We start from the raw sequence: 23,044 nt of genomic DNA, 5'->3' as shown, positions 1-23,044 counted from the left end.
CACCATTTATTGAAAGACTATCTTTGCGCCATTGTATTGCCTTTGCTCCTTTATCAAAGATTAGTAGACTATATTTATGTGGGTCTATTTTTGAGCTCTGTTTTCTGCTCCGTTAATCTATTTGTCTATTCTTTCACCAATACCACACTGTTTTAATGACTTTTTACTAAGTCATGAAGTAAGGTAGGGTCAGCCTCCAATGTTGGTTTTTTCCTTCAATATTTTCTTCACTATTCTGGTTCTTTGGCCTCTCCATGTAAGCTTTATAATCAGCTTACTGATATCTATACAATAACTTGCTTGGATTTTCATGGGATTGCACTGAATGTGTAGATTAAGTTGGGAAGAACTGACATCTTGAAAATACTGAACCTTCCTATCCATGAACATAGAATATCTCTTTATTTAATTAGTTTGGTGTCATTCATCAGAGTTTTATAGTTTTCCTCATATAGATCTTGTACATATTTTGTTAGATTTATACTTAACTATTTCATTTTGGGGGGTAACTAATGTCAATGAGATCACGTTTTAAGTTTAAACTTCCACTTCTTTCTTGCTGGTGTATGGAAAAGTTAGTGACTTTTTAATATTAACTTTATATCCTGCAATCTGCTATAATCACTTGTTAGTTGTTAGTTCTAGGAGTTTTGGGTTGATTCTTTGGATTTTCTACAAAGAAAACCATGTTATCTGCCAGCATAGAAGCTTTATTTCTTTCTTCTCAATCTGTATCCCTTTTATTTCCTTTTTTACAAGTCTTATTGCGTTAGCTAGGATTTCCAGTATGACACTGCAAAGGAATGTTGAGAGGGTATATCCTTGCCTTGTTCTTGATCTTAGTAGGAAAGCTTCAAGTTTCTCACCATTAATTATGATTTTAGGTGTGCATTTTTTGCAGATAATCTTTTTCAAGTTGAGGATGTTTCTGTCTATTCCCAATATACCTAGAGTTTTTATCATGAATGGATGTTAGTTTTTGTCACATGCCTTTTCTGCATCTATTGATATATCATATGACTTTTCCTTTTTAACCTGTTGATGTGATGGATTACATTAATTGATTTTCAAATGTTGAACCAGCCTTGCACACCTAGGATAAACCCTACTTGGTCACGGTGTATAGTTCTTTTTATGCATTATAGATTTTATTTGCTAATGTTTTGTTGAGGACTTTTGCATGTATGTTCATGAGCGGTACTGTTGTGCAGTTTCCTGTTCTCATGGTGTCTTTGGTTTTGGTATCAGGATAATGATAGCCTCAGAGAATAAATTAGGAAGTATTCCCTCTCCTTCTATCCTTTGAGAGAGATTGTAGAAAATTGGTATAATTTCTTCCTTAAGTGTTTGGTAGAATTCACCAGTGAACCAATCTAGGCCTGGTGTGTTCTGTTTTGGAATGGTATTAATTATTGATTCCATTTCTTTAATGGACATAGGTCTATTCAGATTATTTCTTCTGTGTGAATTTTGGCAAATTGTGTTTCAGGAAGTGGTCCATCTCATCTACGTTATCAAGTCTGTGGTCATAGAGTTGCTCATAGCATTCTTTTGTCATCTTTGTAATGCCAGTAGGATCTTCAGTGATATCTCGTCTTTCATTTCTGACACTGGTAATTTGTATCCATTCTCTTTTCTTACTAGTTAGCCTAGATAGAGGCATATCAATTTTATTGATCTTTTCCAAAAAGCACGTTTTGGTTTTGTTGATTTTCTCTATTGATTTCCTGTTTTCAACTTCATTGATTTATGCTCTAATTCTGATTATTTCTTATCTTCTGCTTAATTTGGATTTGATTTGGTGTTCTTTTTCTAGTTTCCTAAGATGGATATTTAAATTACTGATTTTATATCTTTCTTCTTTTTTAATATATGCATTCAATGCTACACATTTCTTTCTAAGCTCTCCTTGCACTGCATCACACAAGTGTTGATAAGTCATGTTTTCATTTTCATTTACTTCAAAATATTTTTAAATTTCTCTTAAGATTTCATTTTTGACTCATATAATTTGGAAGAGTGTTTAATCTCCACTGCATTTTGGGATTTTCCAGTTATTTTTCTGTTATTGATTTCTAGTTTAATTCAATTGTTGTTTGAGAGCAGACCTTCTATGATTGCAATTTTAAATTTGTTACTCTGTGTTTTATGGCCTAGAATTTGGTCCATCTTGGTGAATGTTCCGTGTGAGCATAAGAAGAATGTGTATTCTGCTAGTGTTGTATGGAGTAGTCTCTAGATCTCAGTTACATCCAGTTGATTGATGGTGTGGTTGAGTTCAAGTGCATCCTTACTGACTTCTGCCTGCTGGCCTGTCCATTCCTGAGAGGGGTTTTGAAGTCTCCAACTATAATAGTGGGCTCATCTATTTCCTCTTGCAGTTTTATCAGTTTTTCATGTAGTCTGACACTGTTTTTATGTGCTCACTGGTAAAGAATCACGTCTTCTTGGAGAATTGACCTTTTTATCATTAGGTAATGTCCTTCTTTATCCCTGATAACTTTTCTTATTTGAAGTCTGTTCAGTTCAAAATTAATATAGTTACTCCCGCTTTCTTTTGGTTAGCATGGTGTATTTTTCTCCATCCATTTACTTATAATGTATATGCTTATTTGTATTTAAAGTGAGTTTCTTGTAGACAACATATAGTTGGGCCTTGTTTTTTAATTATTGCCTTTAGACAATTGACAATCTGTGTTTTTTTGTGTGTGAGGAAGATTGGCCCTGAGCTAACACCTGTTGCCAATCTTCCTCTGTTTACTTGAGGAAGATTGTTGCTGAGCTAACATCTGTGCCAATCTTCCCCTATTTTGTATGTGGGATGCTGCCACAGCATGGCTTGAGGAGCAGTGCTAGGCCTGCACCTGGGATCTGAACCTGCAAACCCTAGGCCTCTGAAGTGGAGTGTGCAAACTTAACCACTATGTCCCTGGGCTGGCCCCCAGGAATTTTTCTTTATCTCTGATTTTCCATAGCTTGAAAATGATATGCCTAGGTGTATTTTGTTGTGATATCCTTCATGGTGTTTTCTGAGCTTCCTGGGTCTGTGGTTTGGTGTTTGGCAGTAATTTGGGAAAATTCTCAGTCAGAATAGTTTCACATATTTCTTCTGTTCTTTTCTCTCTTTTTTCTCCTTATGATATTCCAATTACTCATATGCTATACCTTTTTTAGTAGTCCCACAGTTCTTGGATAGTCTGTTTTGTTATTTTGAGTCTTTGCAGTTTCTCTTGGCATAGCTTCAAGTACAGAGACTCTTTCCTCAACCATGTCCAGTCTAATAACAAAGCCATCATCTCTGTTACAGTGTTTTTGATCTTTAGCACTTAGTTTTGGTTCTTTCTTAGGATTTCCATCTCTGTGATTACATTGCCCATCTGTTCTTGCATGCTGTCTGTTTATCCATTAAACCCTTTAGCATATTAATCATAATTATTTAAAATTTTTGGTGTAATAATTCCAATATCTCTGCCATGTCTGATTCTGATGCTTTCCCTGTCTCTTCAAATTGTGTTTTTCTCTTTTGGTGTAGCTTGTAATTTTTACTTTATAGCCAAACATGATATAGCAAGTAAAAGGAACTGCTGTAAATAGGCTTTTGGGAATGTAATGGCAAGGTATGTGGGAGAGAGGAAGCATTGTATAGTCCCATTAGTAGCTCTCTGTCTTCCAGTGAGCCTGTGCCTCAGGACTGCAAGCTTTACAATTGTTTCTCAGTTTTCTTCACCCACCTCAGGTGGGACATTATGGCTAAAGTGGATTGGAGTTATGTATTTCCTCTCTCTCATGTGGAAGGCTAGAGTTGACTAGAGCTGGGTATTTCCTTTTCCCTGGGTCAGTTAGGCTCTGAAAATACCCCAGCAGGTTGGGCTCTGATTAACTAATTTCTTCTGAGGGGAAGGCCTTGTTTAGAGCAGAGTGCAGTGGCATATTTCAAAATGGTTCCTTTCCTCCTCCACTTTCTGGAAGCATGAGGGGATTTTGCTCTGTTTCCTGTGGGAATTGGATTGAGCTCCTGGGGGTAAATTTTGTATTGTAGGGTTCCCCTAGGACTGGATCCCCATGGCATTTTTAACCCTCAGACTTGTCCACGCTGACCTTCCAGCAATTTGTCAATTACTTTTCAGGTTTTTCTACCCTGGCATGGTTCCTGTGGCAGTTCTGCTCATGAGCCTCTCCTCTGGGAAGCCACAACCCCCTGTATCACCTGTTTGTCTCTCCAATCTTGGGGGAAGTAGTTTTCCCTCTGTCCTCCTTTCATTTATAGATACAGTAAGAGTTACTGATTTTTCAGTCAGTCAGTTCAACTTTTTACTTGTTAGGCTAGAGTGGCAACTTCCAAGCTCCCTACATGTGGAAGCAGAAGTCAAAAGTCTTCCTGGATAAATCTTAAATGAATTTTACTAAGTGAAAGTAGTCAGACCCAAAAAGTTATATGTTATATGACTCCATTCATACGGCATTCTGGAAAAGATAAATATATATGTAACAGATTAGTAGTGTCTTGTGGTGGAGAAAGGAGTGATAAAGAGGATTCAGAGGGAAATTTTTAAGATCAAGGACCATTCTATATGCTACTGAGAGTTGTCAAACTCTCTAGAACTGTACATGTCAAAGATGTAGGCAAACTAACATAGGCAAACAGAGATATGTATAAATGTATCTATAGTCTTCAGTTGCCCTTACAGGGACATGCACCACTCTGATTTGCACTGCAATGCACACATGTCTTAAAGCCTAATTAGGGGAACACTGAAAATCCAAACCACTGCTAATGCCAATATACACAACTACATGCCAGGGCTAAGTTAACCATCTTCCAATGTAACATTAAGGCTAAACTAACTAATTTGTCAATAAAAAGTCAGATTAGCAACAATTACAAATGATGACTTCCACAGTAAAATACAGCATCCTTCCAGAAAACTGTAGAAACTCCTACCATCTACATTTTTCTTTAGCTTACAGACACCTAGTCAGAGTAATCTGCAACAACTATGGCTTGTCTAAGCCATGAGTTAAAATGAAATTCTATGGACCTTGGCCCTGTTCATCTATGAGCAGGAAGGGCTGTATTTTTGGTCAGTTAAGATCCATTAGATAGTTTGTTTCCTACTGGATTGAACATATTGATTAAATTATGCATATTTCCTCCCCTCCTCTCAGAATGCAGTCAAGGCAACTAGGGCATAAAGACTCAGAAACTCCAAATCTGTATTAAACAAAACTGGACAGTATTCCAGCTCCATTGATTGCAGACGAGCCTGGTTCAGACCAACACTCCACCAAGAACAACTACCAAAGTTGGTCAGTACGTAAGAATATCCACTTGAAGGCCATGGAGAGCTATCAAGGCAGAGAGGACTTGATGGGACCAGAATTTAGAAAGAGGGAAATCTCAGGTATGTGAGCCCAATATTGAATAATGCCATGCTTCAAAGTACTTGTCAAGTTGGGAGTGGTGGCTGAGAGTCCAAGAAGCTGAGTCGGGCTTTAGGCAGACTCTACTGGCAGAGAAATCAAAATTGGAGAATAGAATATTATGCAGAAATGAAAATGAATGAACTATTGCTATGCACATAAACATGGATGAATCTCACCAACAAAGAAGTTGAGCAAAACAAGCCAGACTCAAAAGAGTAGAGACTTATGATTTCATGTATATGGATTCAAAAACAGACCGAACTGATTTATGGTGTGGAGAATGATTACAAAATGGAGTAACACATGTCAGTGCTTCTAAAATAGAGCTGGAAGGCCATCAAAGCAGTGGGGATTATCCACATTCACAAGTGAATGCCAACTGAACTTTTGACCCACAGAAACCACATCCTGGAGCATTTCCTCTTTGGACAACAGACAGTCAGGTGCAGTCCATGAACCCATCACATACTGGCAAGTAAGCCTTCTCCTCATTAGAACCAATCATTAATTGTTTCAAACAATCTATGAAAGTTTGTGGTTTTTGCCTTTGTAAACCCCTGCTTCATTTGTACTCTTTGGAGCACATTTGGGTTTCTAATTGAATCTGTGTCTCTCAAATTGCAATTCCTAAGACCTCAAATACACATTTTCCGATTCCCTGGCAGTTGATGCCTCTTATTTGTTGACAATGGTATAATCCAGGAGAGTGGTTACTTTAGTAGAGAAGTGACTTATTGAATGGAATAAGCTTGATAAAGATGCTGATAACCTTTTCTTCCTTGATGTGGCTATTGTTTATAATTGTATGGAGAATTTGTGGTAAGACCTAGATCTATACAATGATGATTCGAGCAATTTTGTATGTATGTTTTGCTGTTCTCTTTAAAGTTTATTTTTTAAGTTTATGGGAATGTTAAACACCTGAAACCCCAACTATGAAATAGGCTCAAATGCTGTCAAAAGCAGTGACGATCAAAGAGGGATCCTAGAGGAAGTGGAGGAGCCCCCAGCTTCAGGTCTCAGAGAAAACCAGCAGAAGGCATTTCCCAGTGCTCAGAGCCCAACCTGAGTTGTTGGTGGAGATAGCAATCAAAATGGGAAATGTTTCAACAATCATGACACAAATTTGTACAAACCTATACAAATAAATTTGACAACATAAAAGAAATAGATGGGTTTCTCAAAAGTATAGCATACTAAAACCCAACCTGGTAGAGATAGAAAGTTTAGTTATCAATTTCCTTAAAGAAACAGAGAATGTTGATAAAGAGCTTCCCTACCACAAAGCACGATTCCTCAGGAAGATTCACATGGTATTCTTCCAAATCATTAAGGATAAGACAATTGCAACGCTACAAAATTATTCCGAAGCATAGAAAAATAAGAAACTTTCAAATTCATTTTACTCAAGGAGAATAATCTCAATAGCAAAATCTAAGAAAGATTGAACAGTGATAACTACAGAATGTGTGAATGTGAGTGCAAACATCTTAAAAATAAGCAAAGTAAAACAAGCTGCACAATTAAAAAAAAATAGGTCCTTTTGAACTGGTGGAGTTTCTTTGAGGAAGGCAAGTATAGTACACTATTAGATAAGTTCATTAATGTAAGTTAATAGTAGTAAATTCAAAGAAAAATTGTATTCTCTGTAGGTGCTGAAGTACTATTTGAGAATTTAAACAATTCCTCCTGAGTTAAAAATATTATTTTTAATATACACACACAAACACAACACACACATATTCAATCAAAAAGTCAGTGCAATATTGTGATTTATAAGAAATCTATTTATTTGATCATTCAGATGACCAAAATATATTTCTCATATATATTTGGTCTTCTTTTGTGGTTGTGGGCTCACATCCCCCAAAACCCTTGTGATTTCCTCAGGGATAAGAACAATGGGATCATCTTTTGTTATAATATTTGTTCTCTTGTCCTCGGTTCTTGAAATAGCTTCAGAACCATAAACGTGAAATGAATGTCTTGTTATTCATAGCAAGCCCCTTCCCACAACTGAGTTTATGTTAGCGAGTGACTTTGGGAAAGTACCTAAGGATGGGAACTGGTTGCCAGGGGAACCAACCATGGGTAGAGGAGTGGGAAGAAGGGCTGGAGGTGGAACCAATCACTAATGGTCAATGATTTATCAATTGTGCCTATGTAATGAAGCCTCCATAAAAACGTAAAAGAAGGGGGTTCACATGGAGACCTTCCAGGTTGGGGTACCAGAACTCTCCCATGTGTCACCATACAGGGTCCCAAACACCATGAAGACAGAAGCTCCTTTGTTCAAGACCTCTCCCTATATATCTCTTCATTTGGCTGTTGATTCTTATCCTTTAAATAATTTATCTTTTTTTCAGTCATTTTTGTTAAAAATAAGTTTAAGTGGAAAATGTGAATGGCTTTACATTTCTTGATATTTAATTGCTGACATATTTTATCTTTTTCAGTCATTTTTTGTTATAAACAAATTTCAACAAATAGTGAACAGGTTTGAATCCTTTAATATCCTTTGTAATAAACTAGTAATCTAGTGAGTAAACAGGTTTCCTGAGTTCTCTGAGCTTCTCTAGCAAATTAATCAAACCCAAGGAGAGGGTCCTGGGACCCTCCCATCTGTAGCCAGTGAGTCAGAATCACAGGAAACAAGCTGGGCTTGCAATTGGCATCTGAAGTGGAGAACAGTCTTGTGGGACTGAGCCTTTCACCTGTGGAATCTGATGCTATGTCTGGGTAGCTAGTGTCAGAATTGAACTGCTTGGTGGTGTGAGGACCACACATGTTGTAATTGATGATCAGACTAGTTGACATTTGACTTTATTAGAGAAATGATGAATGCATATGTGCTAAGTTAGGACAAAGACAAGGAAGCCCATTACTTCCACTATCATGTTCCATTATTTGGCAGACATTAGCCAACGCCATCAGAAAGTGACAAGCAATGAATGACAAAAGAATAGGAAAGAAAGGGCTAATAGTATCTTGATTTATAGATGATATGATTGAATACTGACATTCACAAGAGAAACATCCAAGTGCATAGAAACCTGTTCCTCATTTAATGACTTTAATTCATTTTTGGACATCCTGCCCTTAAGTGAAACATGTAAATAAAATAAAATTTTCCTAATGGTAAAAGTTATGATACATTTTATACCAATGCAAGACTCACAGACAACTTTTACAGATAGAAAGATAGAGTAATGAAAACAAGTTTATGTAAGTAATAACTAGAAATTTGAAAGTAAATATATAAAGACTTCCATAAAACTTAATATACTGAAATTTTCTTGTACTTGCCAAAAGAGGAAGAATAGTCTTAATAGTGGGCATGCTTTCTGTGAAACATGTCCCTAGTATCTCCTGAACGTTTCTCTGATGTGTGACAATTTTCTAGAAAATGCTAATTGTTCAAATTTTGCCTTCCGTTGTTTGCTAATATCAAATCGCTAATATCATATATAGATTAAAACAAGCCAGCCACAAAGAGAGTTTGATATACTCTCTCTCTTTTTCACTTGTCTTTATCACACACACACACACATACACACACACACTGAGAACTGTAAAAAGTCTTGGCATGAGGGGCTGGCCCCGTGGCCGAGCGGTTAAGTTCGCGCGCTCCGCTGCAGGCGGCCCAGTGTTTCGTTGGTTCGAATCCTCGGCGCGGACATGACACTGCTCATCAAACCACCCTGAGGCAGCGTCCCACATGCCACAACTAGATGGACACATAACGAAGAATATACAACTATGTACCGGGGGCTTTGGGGAGAAAAAGGAAAAAATAAAAAAAAAATCTAAAAAAAAAAAAAAAAGTCTTGGCATGAAGAGTGCATTCAAATCCCTGCACTAAGAGACTTCGCCAAACCTTAGAATGGCTTCTGGCAGCCCCTGAAGGACTTTTGGTCCTGGATAAAACTTCCACAGAGATATCTGGTGCATGCCAAAGGTCCTTGATATTTGGTACTGTCCAAAACATCCATAGAGACATTTGGTCCATGCCAAAAGATCCTAGATTCTTGATATTAGGCAAACATCCATTGAGACATTTGGTTCCATAATTTGGTAAATAATACAAAATTTAACTTTGTCAAAATTTTATTTGTTATTTTTACTGTAATTAATGGTGAACTTTGGACTTCAAATTTATTCCTGTTCTTCCTTATCATGAAGTTCATCAGGATTACTCAAGTCAATGAGCAATTCCTCTCAATAATTCGACCTGATTATTGGCTTTATAGTCATTATATCTGTTAACAATTTCAGTTATATGAATTTGATTTTGTTGGTATTGTCACGAAGTTGGTGCCCATATTAGAGTGTGATCACCAAGAACCTAGGTGATAGCTTGTTCATTGCTTTGCTGTTTATTGTTTAATGCTTCAATAAATATTCAAATTGAGGAATGATGCACTATTATCAGCTTTTGAAATTTCCTGTGCCAGCCTTCCCCTGCATTGTTCATCCTGTGATTGACATTCAGTACTATGTGCAAAAATTCAAAGTTTCTGGTGGAGATCTTGGAGCGTTTGGTGGTGTTCTGCCTCTGCCACACCTTCTGTGGTCATTTACTCTCTCAACAGAATCAACTGGGTCATCTAAATTTTCTTCTGCATTCTCCACAATGTATTCAAAAGTTTCATTTCCATCTTCCAAAGGCACAAATGGAAGTCCAAAAAACATGGATGCATACTTACAGGTTTATTTTCCATTGTCATATACTCATGTATTAGACCCAAAGAAGATATTTTTCACCACATTGATTGTGAAAAGTGAAAGAAGCATCCTTTTACTTGTGCATTTGGTTGGAGTAGTCAAATTGCATTCATGTTTCCAATCTCAAAATGCATCACACATAATGAAGGGTTAATGTTGAGATTTCTTCCCCATGCAAATGTAAGTACTTTCATATATATATATATATATGTCTTCTTGCTTTTTCATTGTTAGTGCATAAATCGATGGCATAGTGTAACCCAATAATACATCGTGCACAGTAAATAACTGAGTGAACTGTATTGATGTTGTCTTGAAGATGCCATCATTAAATAATGTGGCACTGGCACTTAAATATCAAATATTGTCATAAGTTGTGTAAATAAGATTTCTTTCATCATCTTGAGCACCAGAAACATGCATAGGAAATGGTTGTCCATGTCTGATTGCTGGAGTCCAGCTCCAGCAGAGTCCAGGTTCCTGAGGGAGAGGCAGAGTCAGTGAAGTGAAAGGAAGAGACGTGAGACTTGAGTCAGTGCAATCAAGTCTCTCTTTACTGTACACATGTGTTGTTTTTATATTTTTCAGGATTAGTACAGAAATTGCTCTACAAATATTCTCAGAGAGATAAGGAAGTACAAAGCGAGCACAAGAATTTTTATTAGCATTCCATTCTATAGAGTATAAGGTTAATGATCATCTTTTCTGCAATTAACTACTATTTATTATCTCTACACAAAACCAAAACACTCACTCCCTGCCCACTCTCCGGCCTCCTGGCTCCAGAATCCACCATCCTCCATGGAAACAGACACCGTCAAGGACAAGCACCTGGACCATCTCCTCCTGTAAAGAGATATGGGCTGGTGGGAAAGCTGCTGACCAGCAAAGTCATAGGCTTCCTCCTCTCTGCAAGTGTCTCAAGGCCAAAGACGGGCTGGTGGGAAAGCTGCTGACCAGCAAGGTCATAGGTTTCCTCCTCTCTGCAAGTGTCTCAAGGCCAAAGACAGGCTGGTGGGAAAGCTCCGACCAGCAAGGCCATATGCTTCATGCGTTCTCAGCGGGCAGTTAAAAATCTTTACATTCCCGTGCCCCTTAGGGGGTGAAAGCATTCCTTTGTCTTTCTGGGGGTAGGACTATTTGTCCCTTGAGCACACTGCCCGGAGAAAATATTATTTTACTAGTAAGGCATCAGGCTGAAAAGCTAAGTTAAACCATATAAAGCAGAAACAAGTATAGTCATAACCTTGATAGAAAGCATGCATACATTTCAGGAAATATCAGGGGTGTCGGCCGGCCATTCTTCACCGAGGGGCAGCCCTGCACCCCCCGGCTTTTTAATCGGCTGGACCCCGTCAAGCAGCCGATCATACAGCGTTGCCACGGCTCCCGGCATCTGATCAATTTATACTCCTGGAATTTTAATTCCATGCAAGGAAGTTGGGTTTGGAGGTTGACGTCTATTTTGAATTCTATTTACTTGCCTCTTTAATAAGTTTCTTTTTGGTAGTAGTAACAGGACCTCTTCATCATGAATATTATAGAGTTCTTCGAAGTACTGGCAATGGTGTTGCATTTGGTTCTTTTCCTGTGTGTTGTTTTAACCTATTCACGGTTTTCCTTACTTCCCCTTCAACACCAATGTTGTGCTGATGTTTCCCTGTCCCATCTTGAATGATTGTAATGTTATTCAAATCCTGACTAGTTAGTTGTACATCGGGCAATGCAGATTCTCCTCTCTTCACAGCACCAGTACTTTTACTCCTTTGTCTGTTAAAGGGATGGAAATGGTAACAAAAACTATTATAAGGCAGCATTGGCTTTTCCTTTTGTGATTATGCTATTTCTGTCATATTCCTCTGAGAATTTTCAAATAAAGATGTCATATTGCCAAGCAACAGAAGAAGGGTTATTGATTTATTTTTTCTTTTGTAGTCATCTAATGATCGCTGGTTTACTGGTAGAGGAAACCTTACTAATGTCTTATGGATTTGACAACAGCTTCGGCTAGGCTGGATCAGCTGGTAGGTAGGCATCAACAGAGAGTGTGGTGGTCAGCAGCAAATGACAAGTAAGTGTGGGAGTCATGCCCACTAAAACCTCTCCAAATAGTGGCAGAGCTTCTTGCCGTCTACCACAATGGTACATCTATAGGATGTTGATTCAAGGGAGTCATTGCCCATTAACCTTGGGAGATGGGATAATTGTAGGAAAGTTAATTAGATGCATGGTATCCCCCTCATGGCGGCTATTAGACCCCACTGCTGTGTGGTATGAGAGCCATATCCATTCTCACTCCTCCCAAGCAAGTGAGTGGTGCTGTAAAGTTTTGTGTGAATGCATTCCCTGTCAGTTTACAAAGTGGCTTGGCCAAACTCCTCTTTCCAAATCCTGCCCTTATTGAAGGACCCAGCCACATCCAACCAAATGCCCAGGGAGATATTAATGCACTATGCATTGTGAGATCCCATTTTGACTTGTCATCCTCTGTACATTTCTCTAAATGTAGGACACTTCCCCAGTATGCATAGTTGATATAAATCCTGCTCTCCTGAGAGATTCCAACCTGAGTCATCTATCTAAGCTCATGTTTCATTACTAGCTCGGCTACCAAGGCAAGAAATGTTATGATTGACGATTCAGCCACAATGCAATTCTGCAACCAATAAAACATGATTTTTTTCAATTATTTTATTGAGATCATAATGGTTTATAACATTGTGTAATTTTGGGTGTACGTTATTATTTTTCACTGTCTGTATAGACTGCATTGTGCCCACCATGAGTAGACTAAATTTTATCAGTCATCATATATATGTATCCCTTTACCCTTTTTGCCCACCAGCCAGCCCCCTTCCCCTCTGGTAACCACTGATCTGTTCTCTTTGCCCATGTATTTGTTTATCTTCCACATATAAGTGAAATCATGCAGTATTTGTCTTTGTCTGGCTTATTTTGCTTAACATCATACCCTCAAGGTCCATCCATGTTGGTGAAAATGGGGCAATTTTGTCTTTTTTATGGCTGAGTAGTATTCCATTGTATATGCATACTGCATCATCTTTATCCATTCATCCGTAGAAGGGCACTTGGGTTGCTTCCATGTCTTAGCTATTATGAATAATCCTGCAGTAAACATAGGGATAAATCTCTTTGGATTGCTGATTTCAAGTTCTTTGGCTAAATACCCCATGGTGGGATAGCTGGATCATATGGTATTTCTATTTTTAATGTTTTGAGAAATTTCCGGACTGCTTTCCATAGTAGCTGCATCAGTTTGCATTCTCACCAGCAATGTATGAGCGTTCCCTTTTCTCCACATCCTCTCTAAAATTTGTTAATTTTTGTCTTGGTGATTATAGCCATTCTGACAGGTGTAAGGTGATATCTCATTTTAGTTTTGCTTTGCATTTCCCTAATGCTTAGTGATGTTGAACATCTTTTCATGTGTCTGTGGGTCATCTGTATATCTTCTTTGGAAAAATGTCTGTTCATATCCTCTGTCCATTTTTTAAATTAAGATTATGATAGTTTACAACCTTGTGAGATTTCAGTTGTACATTATTGTTAGTCATGTTGTAGGTACACCCCTTCACCCTTTGTGCCCTCCCCCCACCCCCCTTCCCCCTGGTAACCACCGATCAGTTCTCTTTGTCTATATGTTACCTTCCACCTATGAGTGGAGTCATACAGAGTTCGTCTTTCTCTGTCTGGCTTATTTCACTTAACATAATACCCTCAAGGTCCGTCCACGTTGTTGTGAATGGGACAATTTTTGTCCTTTTTTATGGCTGAGTAGTATTCCATTGTATATATATACCATATCTTCTTTATCCACTCATCAGTTGCTGGGCACTTAGGTTGGTTCCACATCTTGGCTATAGTAAATAATGCTGCAATGAACATGGGGGTGCATGGGACTTTTGGAATTGATGATTTCAGGTTCTTAGGATAGATAGTAGTGGGATGGCTGGGTCATAAGGTATTTCTATTTTTAACTTTTTGAGAAATCTCCCTACTGTTTTCCATAGTGGCTGCACCAGTTTGCATTCCCACCAACAGTGTATGAGGGTTCCTTTTTCTCCACAACCTCTCCAACATTTGTTACTATTTGTTTTAGTTATTTTTGCCATTCTAATGGGTGTAAGGTGATATCTTAGCATAGTTTTGATTTGCATTTCCCTGATGCACAGTGATGATGAACATCTTTTCATGTGCCTATTGGCCATCTGTATATCTTCTTTGGAGAAATGTCTGTTCATGTCTCCTGCCCATTTTTTGATCGGGTTGTTTGATTTTTTGCTGTTGAGTTGTGTGAGTTCTTTATATATTATGGATATTAAGCCTTTGTCAGATGTATTACTTGCAAATATTTTTTCCCAGTTAGTGGGTTGTTTTTTTGTTTCAATCCTGTTTTCCTTTGCCTTGAAGAAGCTCTTTAGCCTGATGAAGTCCCATTTGTTTATTCTTTCTATTGTTTCCCTTCTCTGAGAAGACTTGGTGTCCGAAAAGATCCTTTTAATACTGAGGTCAAAGAGTGTACTGCCTACATTTTCTTCTAGAAGCCTTATGGTTTCAGGTCTCAGCTTTAGGTCTTTGATCCATTTTGAGTTTATTTTGGTGAATGGTGAGAAAGAATGGTCAATTTTCATTGTTTTACATGTGGCTTTCCAGTTTTCCCAGCACCATTTGTTGAAAAGACTTTCTTTTCTTCATTGTATGCACTCAGCTCCTTTGTCGAAGATTAGCTGTCCATAGATGTGTGGTTTTATTTCTGGGCTTTCAGTTCTGTTCCACTGATCTGTGCACCTGTTTTTGTACCAGAACCATGCTGTTTTGATTACTGTAGCTTTGTAGTATGTTTTAAAGTCAGGGATTGGGATGCCTCCAGCTCTGTTCTTTTTTCTCAGGATTGCTTTAGCAATCCAGGGTCTTTTGTTGCCCCATATGAATTTTAGGATTCTTTACTCTATTTCTGTAAAGAATGTCATTGGGATTCTGATTGGGATGGCATTGAATCTGTAGATTGCTTTAGGTAGAATGGACATTATAACTATGTTTATTCTTCCAATCCATGTACATGGAATACCTTTCCACGTCTTTATATCGTCATCCATTTCTATCAGAAAAGCCTTGTAATTTTCATTGTATAAGTCTTTCATTTCCTTAGTTAAAGTCACCCTGAGGTATTTTATTCTTTTTGTTGTGATTGTGAATGGTATTGTGTTCTTGAGATCTTTTTCTGTTAGTTCATTATTAGAGTATAGAAATGCTACTGATTTATGTAAATTGATTTTATACCCTGCAAAATTGCTGTAGTTGTTGATTACTTCTAAAAGTTTTCCAATGGATTCTTTGGAGTTTTCTATATATAAGATCATGTCATCTGCAAACAGCGAGAGTTTCACTTCTTCCCTCCCTATTTGGATTCCTTTTATTCCTTTTTCTTGCCTAATTTCTCTGGCCAAAACCTCCAGTACTATGTTAAATAAGAGTGGTGATAGAGGGCATCCTTGTCTCATTCCTATTTTCAGGGGGATGGCGGTTTTTGCCCATTGAGTATGATGTTGGCTGTGGGCTTGCCATATATGGCTTTTATTATGTTGAGGTAGTTCCCTTCTATCCCCATTTTGTTCAGAGTTTTTTTTTTTTTATCATAAATGGCTGTTAGATCTCGTCAAATGCTTTCTTTGCATCTATTGAGATGATCATGTGGTTTTTATTCCTCAGTTTGTTGATGTGCTGTATCACATTGATTGATTTGCGGATCCTGAACCATCCCTGTGTCCCTGATGTGAATCCCACTTGATCATCATGTATGATCCTTTTGATGAATTGTTGAATTCGGGTTGCCAAAATTTTGTTGAGAATTTTTGCATTTATGTTCATCAGTGATATTGGCCTGTAGTTGTCCTTTTTCATGCTGTTCTTGTCAGGCTTTGGTATCAGAGTGATGTTGGCCTCGTAGAATGTGTTAGGAAGTGTTCCATCCTCCCTAGTTTTTTGGAATAGCTTGAAAAGGATAGGTATTAAGTCCTCTCTGAAAGTTTGGTAGAATTCCCCAGGAAAGTCATCTGGTCCTGGGGTTTTATTCTTTGGGATGCTTTTGATTGGTCTTCAATCTCTCCTTGTGATTGGTCTGTTCAAATTGTCTGCTTCTTCTTGACTAAGCTTTGGGAGATTGTAGGAGTACAAGAATTTATCCATTTCCTCTAGGTTATCCATTTTGCCGGCATATAGTTTTTCGTACTATTCTCTTATAATCTGTTGTATTCCCGCAGAGTCTGTTGTTATTTCTCCTCTTTCATTTCTGATTTTGTTTATTTGAGCTTTCTCCCTTTTTTTCTTTGTAAGTCTGGCTAGGGGTTTGTCAATTTTATTTATCTTCTCAAAGAACCAGCTCTTTGTTTCATTGATCCTTTCTACTGCCTTTTTTGTTTCAATAGCATTTATTTCTGCTCTGATTTTTATTACTTCTCTCCTTCTGCTGACTTTGGGCTTTGTTTGTTCTTCTTTCTCTAATTCAGTTAGGTGTAGTTTAAGATTGCTTCTTTGGGATTTTTCTTGTTTGTTAAGATGTGCCTGTATTGCGATGAATTTTCCTCTTAATACAGCTTCTGCTGTATCCCATGTGAGTTGGTATGGAATGTTATCATTTTCACTTGTCTCCAGGTATTTTTTGTTTTCTTCTTTAATTTCTTCAATGATCCATTGCTTGTTCAATAGCATATTGTTTAGTCTCTACATCCTTGTGCCTTTCTCAGCTTTTTTCTTGTAATTAATTTCTAGCTTTATAGCATTACGATTGGAGAAGATGCTTGTTATTTCAATTTTTTAAAATTTGTAGAGGCTTGCCTTGTTTCCCAACATATGGTCTATCCTTGAGAATGTTCCATGTGCACTTGAGAAGAATGTGTATTCTGCTGTTTTCGGATGGCATGTTCTATATATGTCTATTAAGTCCAACTGTTTTAGCTTTTTGTTTAGCTCTACTGTTTCTTTGTTGATTTTCTGTCTGGATGATCTGTCCATTGATGTGAGTGGGGTGTTGAGGTCCCCTACTATTATTGTGTTATTTTTGATATATTCTTTTAGGTTTGTTAATAGTTGCTTTATGAACTTTGGTGCTCCTGTGTTGGGTGCATAGATATTTATAAGTGTTATTTCTTCTTGATGAAGTGTCCCTTTGGTCATTATATATTGGCCCTCTATGTCTCTCTTACCTGCCTTATCTTGAAGTCTGTTTTGTCTGATACAAATATTGTGACACCTGCTTTCTTGTGTTTGCTATTAGCTTGGAGTATTGTATTCCACCCCTTCACTCTGAGCCTGTGTTTGTCCTTGGAGCTGAGGTATGTTTCCTGGAGGCAACAAATTGTTGGGTCTTGTTCTTTAATCCATTTTGCCACTCTGTGTCTTTTCATTGGACAGTTCAATCCGTTTACCTTGAGGGTGAGTATTGATGCTTGAGGGCTTAATGCTGTCATTCTGTTGCTTGTTTTCTGGTTTTCCTGTGTTTCCTTTTTTTCTTGTCCTGTATGTTTTAGCCTACCCACTGACTTCTGCAATTTCTTATGCTGAGTTTCTTAGATTTTTCCTTATTTATGTTGTGTCTTTGTTCTGTTTTTTAGTTTAGTGGCTACCCTGAAGTTTGTATTCAGAATATCGTGCATAACACAGTCCATTTTCTGGTGGCCTCTTACTTACTTAGCCTAGACTGTTTCAGTCCCTTTCCTCCTCCCCTCCTAAATTATTATTTTCATCTCTTATTCCAACTTGTGTTGTGAGTTTGTAGTTAGAGTCATAAGATTGTCTTTGCTTTGGTGATTTACTTCCCTTTATCCTAATGCTATAGTTGAATATTTGCTATCCTATTCTGATTCTATTTGTCTCCTTACTCTGTGTTTTGTGACCCCTTTCTCCCTTTTTTCCTTTTTTCAGGTATGACAGCCTTCTTGAGGATGTCTTGTAGTGGAGGTCTTGTGACTACGAACTCCCTTAGCTTTTGTTTGTCTGGAAAAGATTTAATTTCTCCCTCATAGCTGAAGGATATTTTTGCTGAACAGAGTATTCTTGGCTGAAGATTTTTATCCTTTAAGGTTTTGAATATGTCACTCCAATCTCTCCTAGCTTGTAAGGTTTCTGTAGAGAAATCCGCTGAAAGTCTGATAGAGGTTCCTTTGTAGGTTATTTTCTTCTGCCTTGCTGCCCTGAGTATTCTTTCTTTGTCATTCATTTTTGCCATTTTTTACTGCTATGTGCCTTGCAATAGGTCTTTTTACATTGAGAAATCTAGGAGATCTGAAAGGTTCCTCCACACACACTTCTCTCTCAATCCGTAGATTTGGGAAGTTGTTTTCTAATATTTCGTTGAGCACACTTTCTGCTCCATTTTCCTTTTACATGCCCTCAGGAATTCTGATTACTCTTAAGTTGCATTTTCTCATTGAGTCAGTTATTTCTCAGAGATTTTGTTCAGTTTTTTAAAATTCTTGGTTCTCTTTCTTCCTCTGTCTGGAGCCATTCAGCCTATCTTCAATTATGCTAATTTGCTCCTCTATGGTGTCTACACGGGCATTCAGGAATTCATATTCTGTTTTATCTGATCCATTTTATTTTTCATCTCTAGTGTTTCTCATTGATTCTTATTTATAGTTTCAATCTCTTTTGTGAAGTAACTCCAGAACTCGTTGAGCTGTTTCTCCATATTTCCCTTTACCTCATTGAGTATTTTGATGATAGCTATTTTGAACTCATCTTCACTTAGTTTACCTATTTCCAAGTCCTCAGGACATACTTCTGTATTTTTATTGTTTTCCTTTTGGTCTGGAGCGTTTATAAATTGTTGGATGGTAGAGGAGCGGTTTTTGCACATGATGCTATTATTCAGTTGCAATTACAGTCTGTCGCCACTAGATGGGGGTTGATAGCCCTGTGTTCTGAGCCCTCCACCTTCAGGGGTGATGGTGGTGTGCAGGGCCAGATGGGGGAGGAGGGGCACTTTCTCTTGCAAGCCAACCTGGATTCGGATCAGCTCTCGCTTTCTGGTCTCCCGGGGCCCTGGCTTGATGGGGTCCCCCCAAATGAAAGCTTCCCCCATTAGAGGGTTTCCACTGCATGGGCAGTGGGAGTCCTGGACAATCCCATGGATGCGAGGCCCCTCCCCTGCTCCTTCCCTCACCTGCGGCAGTGATCCCAGTCTCTAGGGGAGGGAGCAAAGATCTCTCTTACCCTGTTCCAGCTCCTCCGAGGGCGGCTCCAGCCTCTCCGCCCTCCGTCATTTGGCTGCTGTGGGTCTCTGACGATTTCTGTTATTAGGATTTTTTTTTTTTTGGTTGGAAAGCAGTTGCTCTTTTTGGTTGTAATTTGGAGGGGAGAGAGTCCCAGGTGAGCTCATGCTGCCATGTTGCTGACATCACAAGACTGCTCTTGCTTTTGATTCTCCTTTTTGTATCTGGATCACAGACATGTATTTCCTTGGATTTTAAAAAATTGCAGTAATTTTTCAATTCAGCATTTCTAAAGGCTTTCAGTGAGAAGAATTCTATGTTAGCTTAGAGAGAATTGTTTCAAAAATCCAGAAAAGTATACTTTCATGAAGGACAACACCCATAGAGAGAGGTGCACAAGTCATAAGTGTACTGGATTTTCACAAAATAGTCATTGGGATAAGCAACACTCACATCAAGGAAAAACATTTCCAGCAAGTGGGAAACACTCTTGAATCCTATTCAGTCATAAACCAACTCCCCTCCCGAAAATAATCATTATCTTGATCTTTAACACCATAGATGAGTTCTGTCAGGTTTTGATAGAATAGAATTATATAGTGGATATCCCTCTATCTCATTCTCTCACCCAACATTATGTCACAGGTTCTTACCCCTGTTGCTGTGTGGCTGTAGTTTATTCACTCTCATGGTTATAAGGTGTTCCATTATATGAATAGATCACTTTTCTTGTCCTCCACTGTTCACAGGCATTTGTGTTATGTCTGGATTTTACAAATAGCACTGCTGTAAATAACTTTTTCATGTATTTGGCACACATGTGGATCATGCCTATTGGGTACATAACTAGGAGTAGAAATGCTAGGTCATATGGTGACAGAATGTTTGGCTTTAGTAGGTACCACCAAACTATTTTTCTAAATATTTTAATCAGTTTACTCTCCCACTAGCAATATATGAGACATACAATTAATCCAAATTCTTGCCAACAATTGATTTTGTCTGATTTTTCATTTTAGCCATTCAGGAAGGTGTGGAGTGATATCACATTATGGTTTAACTTGAATTTCCCCTCTGAATAAAACTGTTGAGCAATTTTTCATAAATTTATTAGCCATGTAAATATCCTCAATAGGATGAGGAACTGGTCTAATTGTTAGTGACTGAATGAGGCTCTGGTAATATGCCAGCATCTTTTAACTGTTATGATCCTTTTACTATAAGGGATCTGTGGTCAAAGACCAGAGGGTGGCCTGTGGTATAATAAAAAAATATTTGGTTTTTGTCCTTGGTTCCTGGTTCAGGGCTTCCCAAACACTTGGAATCTGCTGAGTGATGAGTATCTTAGGGATGCTAATGAGATGACTCTTGGCTGAGGGATCCTAGATAGCTTCAGAGTGGGGGCTGGATTCTGAAAGACCAAGCCATGATTAGAGGGTTGGAACTTTCAGCCTTACTCCTCAGACCCTAGGGAGAGGGGCTGGAGGTTGAGTTCAATCACCAATGGCCAATGATTTAATCAATCATGCCGACATAATGAAAATTCTATAAAAAATGACAGAATTCAGAAAGCTTATGAATTGGTGAACACATCCACATGCTGGGAGGGTAGCTCACTCCAACTCCACAGTGACAGAGGGTCCTGTACTCGGGACTCTTCCAGACTTTGACCTATGTACCTCTTCATCTAGCTGCTCACTTGTATCCTTGATAGTAAACTGTAATAGTAAGCATAGCATTTTCCTGAGTTCTATGAGCGTCTAGCAAATTATCAAACTTGAGTGGAACTCAACTTCGTAGCTAAGTCAGACAGATGTGCAGGCAACATGGGGAGCTGATACTTGAGACTTGTGTCTGAAGTGAGGGCAGTCTTCTGGGACTGAGCCCTTAACCTGTGGGGTCTGATGCTAACTCCAGGTAGTTAGGGCCAGAATTGAGTTGAATTGCAGGACATCCACATGGTGTCTGAGAATCAGAGAATTGGTTGGGTGGAGGAAAACAATTCCTCACCATCCCACAAAGAAATTCAGAGTAAGAGTAAGCAAGTAAACCTCTACCTTGGATGTCATTTATTAGTCACCTGTTCTTCCACCCAAACCTGAGTGCCTACAAAGTACCAGATGGAGTTCCAACCTCAGATCATTGCTGAAATCTGTCATTCTTTTTCCATCCTTTGCTCCCCCCCCACCCCAGCACCTACATTAGAAGAATTGAACACTTAAAGAGTCTTGGTAGGAGGAAGAGCCATCTCTTTTCACAAGAGAGGAAAATCCACTTTCCCAAACATTCACGCAGTTGGCCACAGCTTAGGCTCCTCCAGTCAGGTGACCACATGTCAGACTGTGACTCAGGACATGGTGACATGGAGAGGCTGGAATTGTGAAGATTGCATTTGGCAAGAATGACATGAGTGACAGTTAAAACATCCAGTTGCCAGGAGCAGCAGTGACAACAGTCCCGCCCCAGGATCCAGTGTCCATCATGACAGGTGTCAGTGGTGTGAGCAGTGCCAAGCAGCAAGCTAGTGGTTCCTATGTGGGACCCGACCTAGACTGGATTGTGAATTTTCTTCCTGTGTGTAGACTCAAGCCTGTTCTGTGGTCTTCCCTAAAATAATATTAGTCCCCAGTATCATATATATATATACACGTATGTGTGTGTGTATATATATATATATATATGTATATACATATATATACACACATATATACGTGTATATATACATATAACTTTATGTCTAAATTAGACAAATTTTGGATTCCACTGTTTGTTCCAAGAAGTGAGTGAAAAATCTATCTGGGGAATAATTTCAGAGAGCAAGGATTCAGAATTTTTCGTTTTGGTGAACTATGAACTACTTCCTAAATCTTCGACTATAGCCCATGGGAGAGGAAACAACATATATTTCCTCACATCGCATCTCATAGTTGACAATATAGGTCCTCCCTTTTCTTTTCTAGGGAAAAAAAAATTAATGTAGATTTAAGACCCCCTCCCTACCCTGTGCACTCTCTGTCACTGACCTCAGTAGTTCCCAATCTGACTGAGCATTGCTTGTGGCGCTTCTTACAAAATATTCAGGCCTCTCCCCAGACCCCAGATCTCAGCGCATTAGACACAAGACCAAGGAATCACTTATTTCACAAGCCCTACAGGTGAGCCTGATGCACAGCCATGTGGGAATCCTGGTCTATGTTCTTGCTACTGAATGTGTGATCTGAAGACCAGGAGCATCAGCATCTTGTTATAAACCCAGAATCTCATGCTCTACTCCAGACTTTCTGAATCTTAACGACATGTCCAGGGGATTCCTGGGCACAGGGAAGTTTGGGACTCCCTGATCTCTGTGCCTTCTAGACGTGGTATCAGAACTGTGCGTTCTGTTCTGGGTGTGTGGTCTGATCAGATCCCTTAGCACTATGGGGGCCAGGATTCAGTTCTTGTTCCTGTATCTTCTCTAGTCATCACACCCTTGGTAACTTCATTAGTTCTCAGGCTTTAAATATCATTTTTATGGTATCACCTTCCAAATTTACTTCTCCAGCCCAGAGACTTTTCCTAAACTCCAGACCCACCTGTCCAACTGCCAGTCTGCAACCTCACTTGCATTTCTAATAGACATCTCATATTCAACTTCCCTTAAACCAAGTTCCTGTAAATATGTT

At 38.6% G+C, this 23,044-nt stretch overlaps 1 protein-coding gene across 4 annotated transcripts in view; it reads right to left on the bottom strand.

Annotated features, from left to right (window-relative positions):
• LOC123287558 (saoe class I histocompatibility antigen, A alpha chain-like) overlaps positions 1-23,044 on the bottom strand; it is a 50,272-nt gene that overhangs the window by 14,555 nt on the left and 12,673 nt on the right. The window contains exons 8-9 of one of the 4 annotated variants that reach the window (XR_011505111.1): positions 10,904-10,995; positions 9,357-10,629 (exon numbers count right to left, since the gene is read on the bottom strand). The exons of 1 other annotated variant lie outside the window; for it this stretch is intronic. Coding sequence is in view for 1 of the 3 variants with exons in the window: in XM_070515324.1 (XP_070371425.1) it covers positions 10,967-10,995 (29 nt within the window). In the remaining 2 variants the exon portion in view is untranslated. Of the gene's footprint in view, positions 1-9,356; positions 10,630-10,681; positions 10,996-11,633; positions 11,920-23,044 lie in introns of those variants that run through there. 2 more of the 4 variants (XR_011505110.1, XM_070515324.1) reach the window with 2 other exon arrangements.

The sequence above is a fragment of the Equus asinus genome, chromosome 8, assembly GCF_041296235.1.
Source record: "Equus asinus isolate D_3611 breed Donkey chromosome 8, EquAss-T2T_v2, whole genome shotgun sequence".
NCBI classification, from domain to species: Eukaryota; Metazoa; Chordata; class Mammalia; order Perissodactyla; family Equidae; genus Equus; species Equus asinus.
Note: the sequence above shows the minus strand (reverse complement) of the source record. Positions and strands in the feature narration are given on the sequence as shown.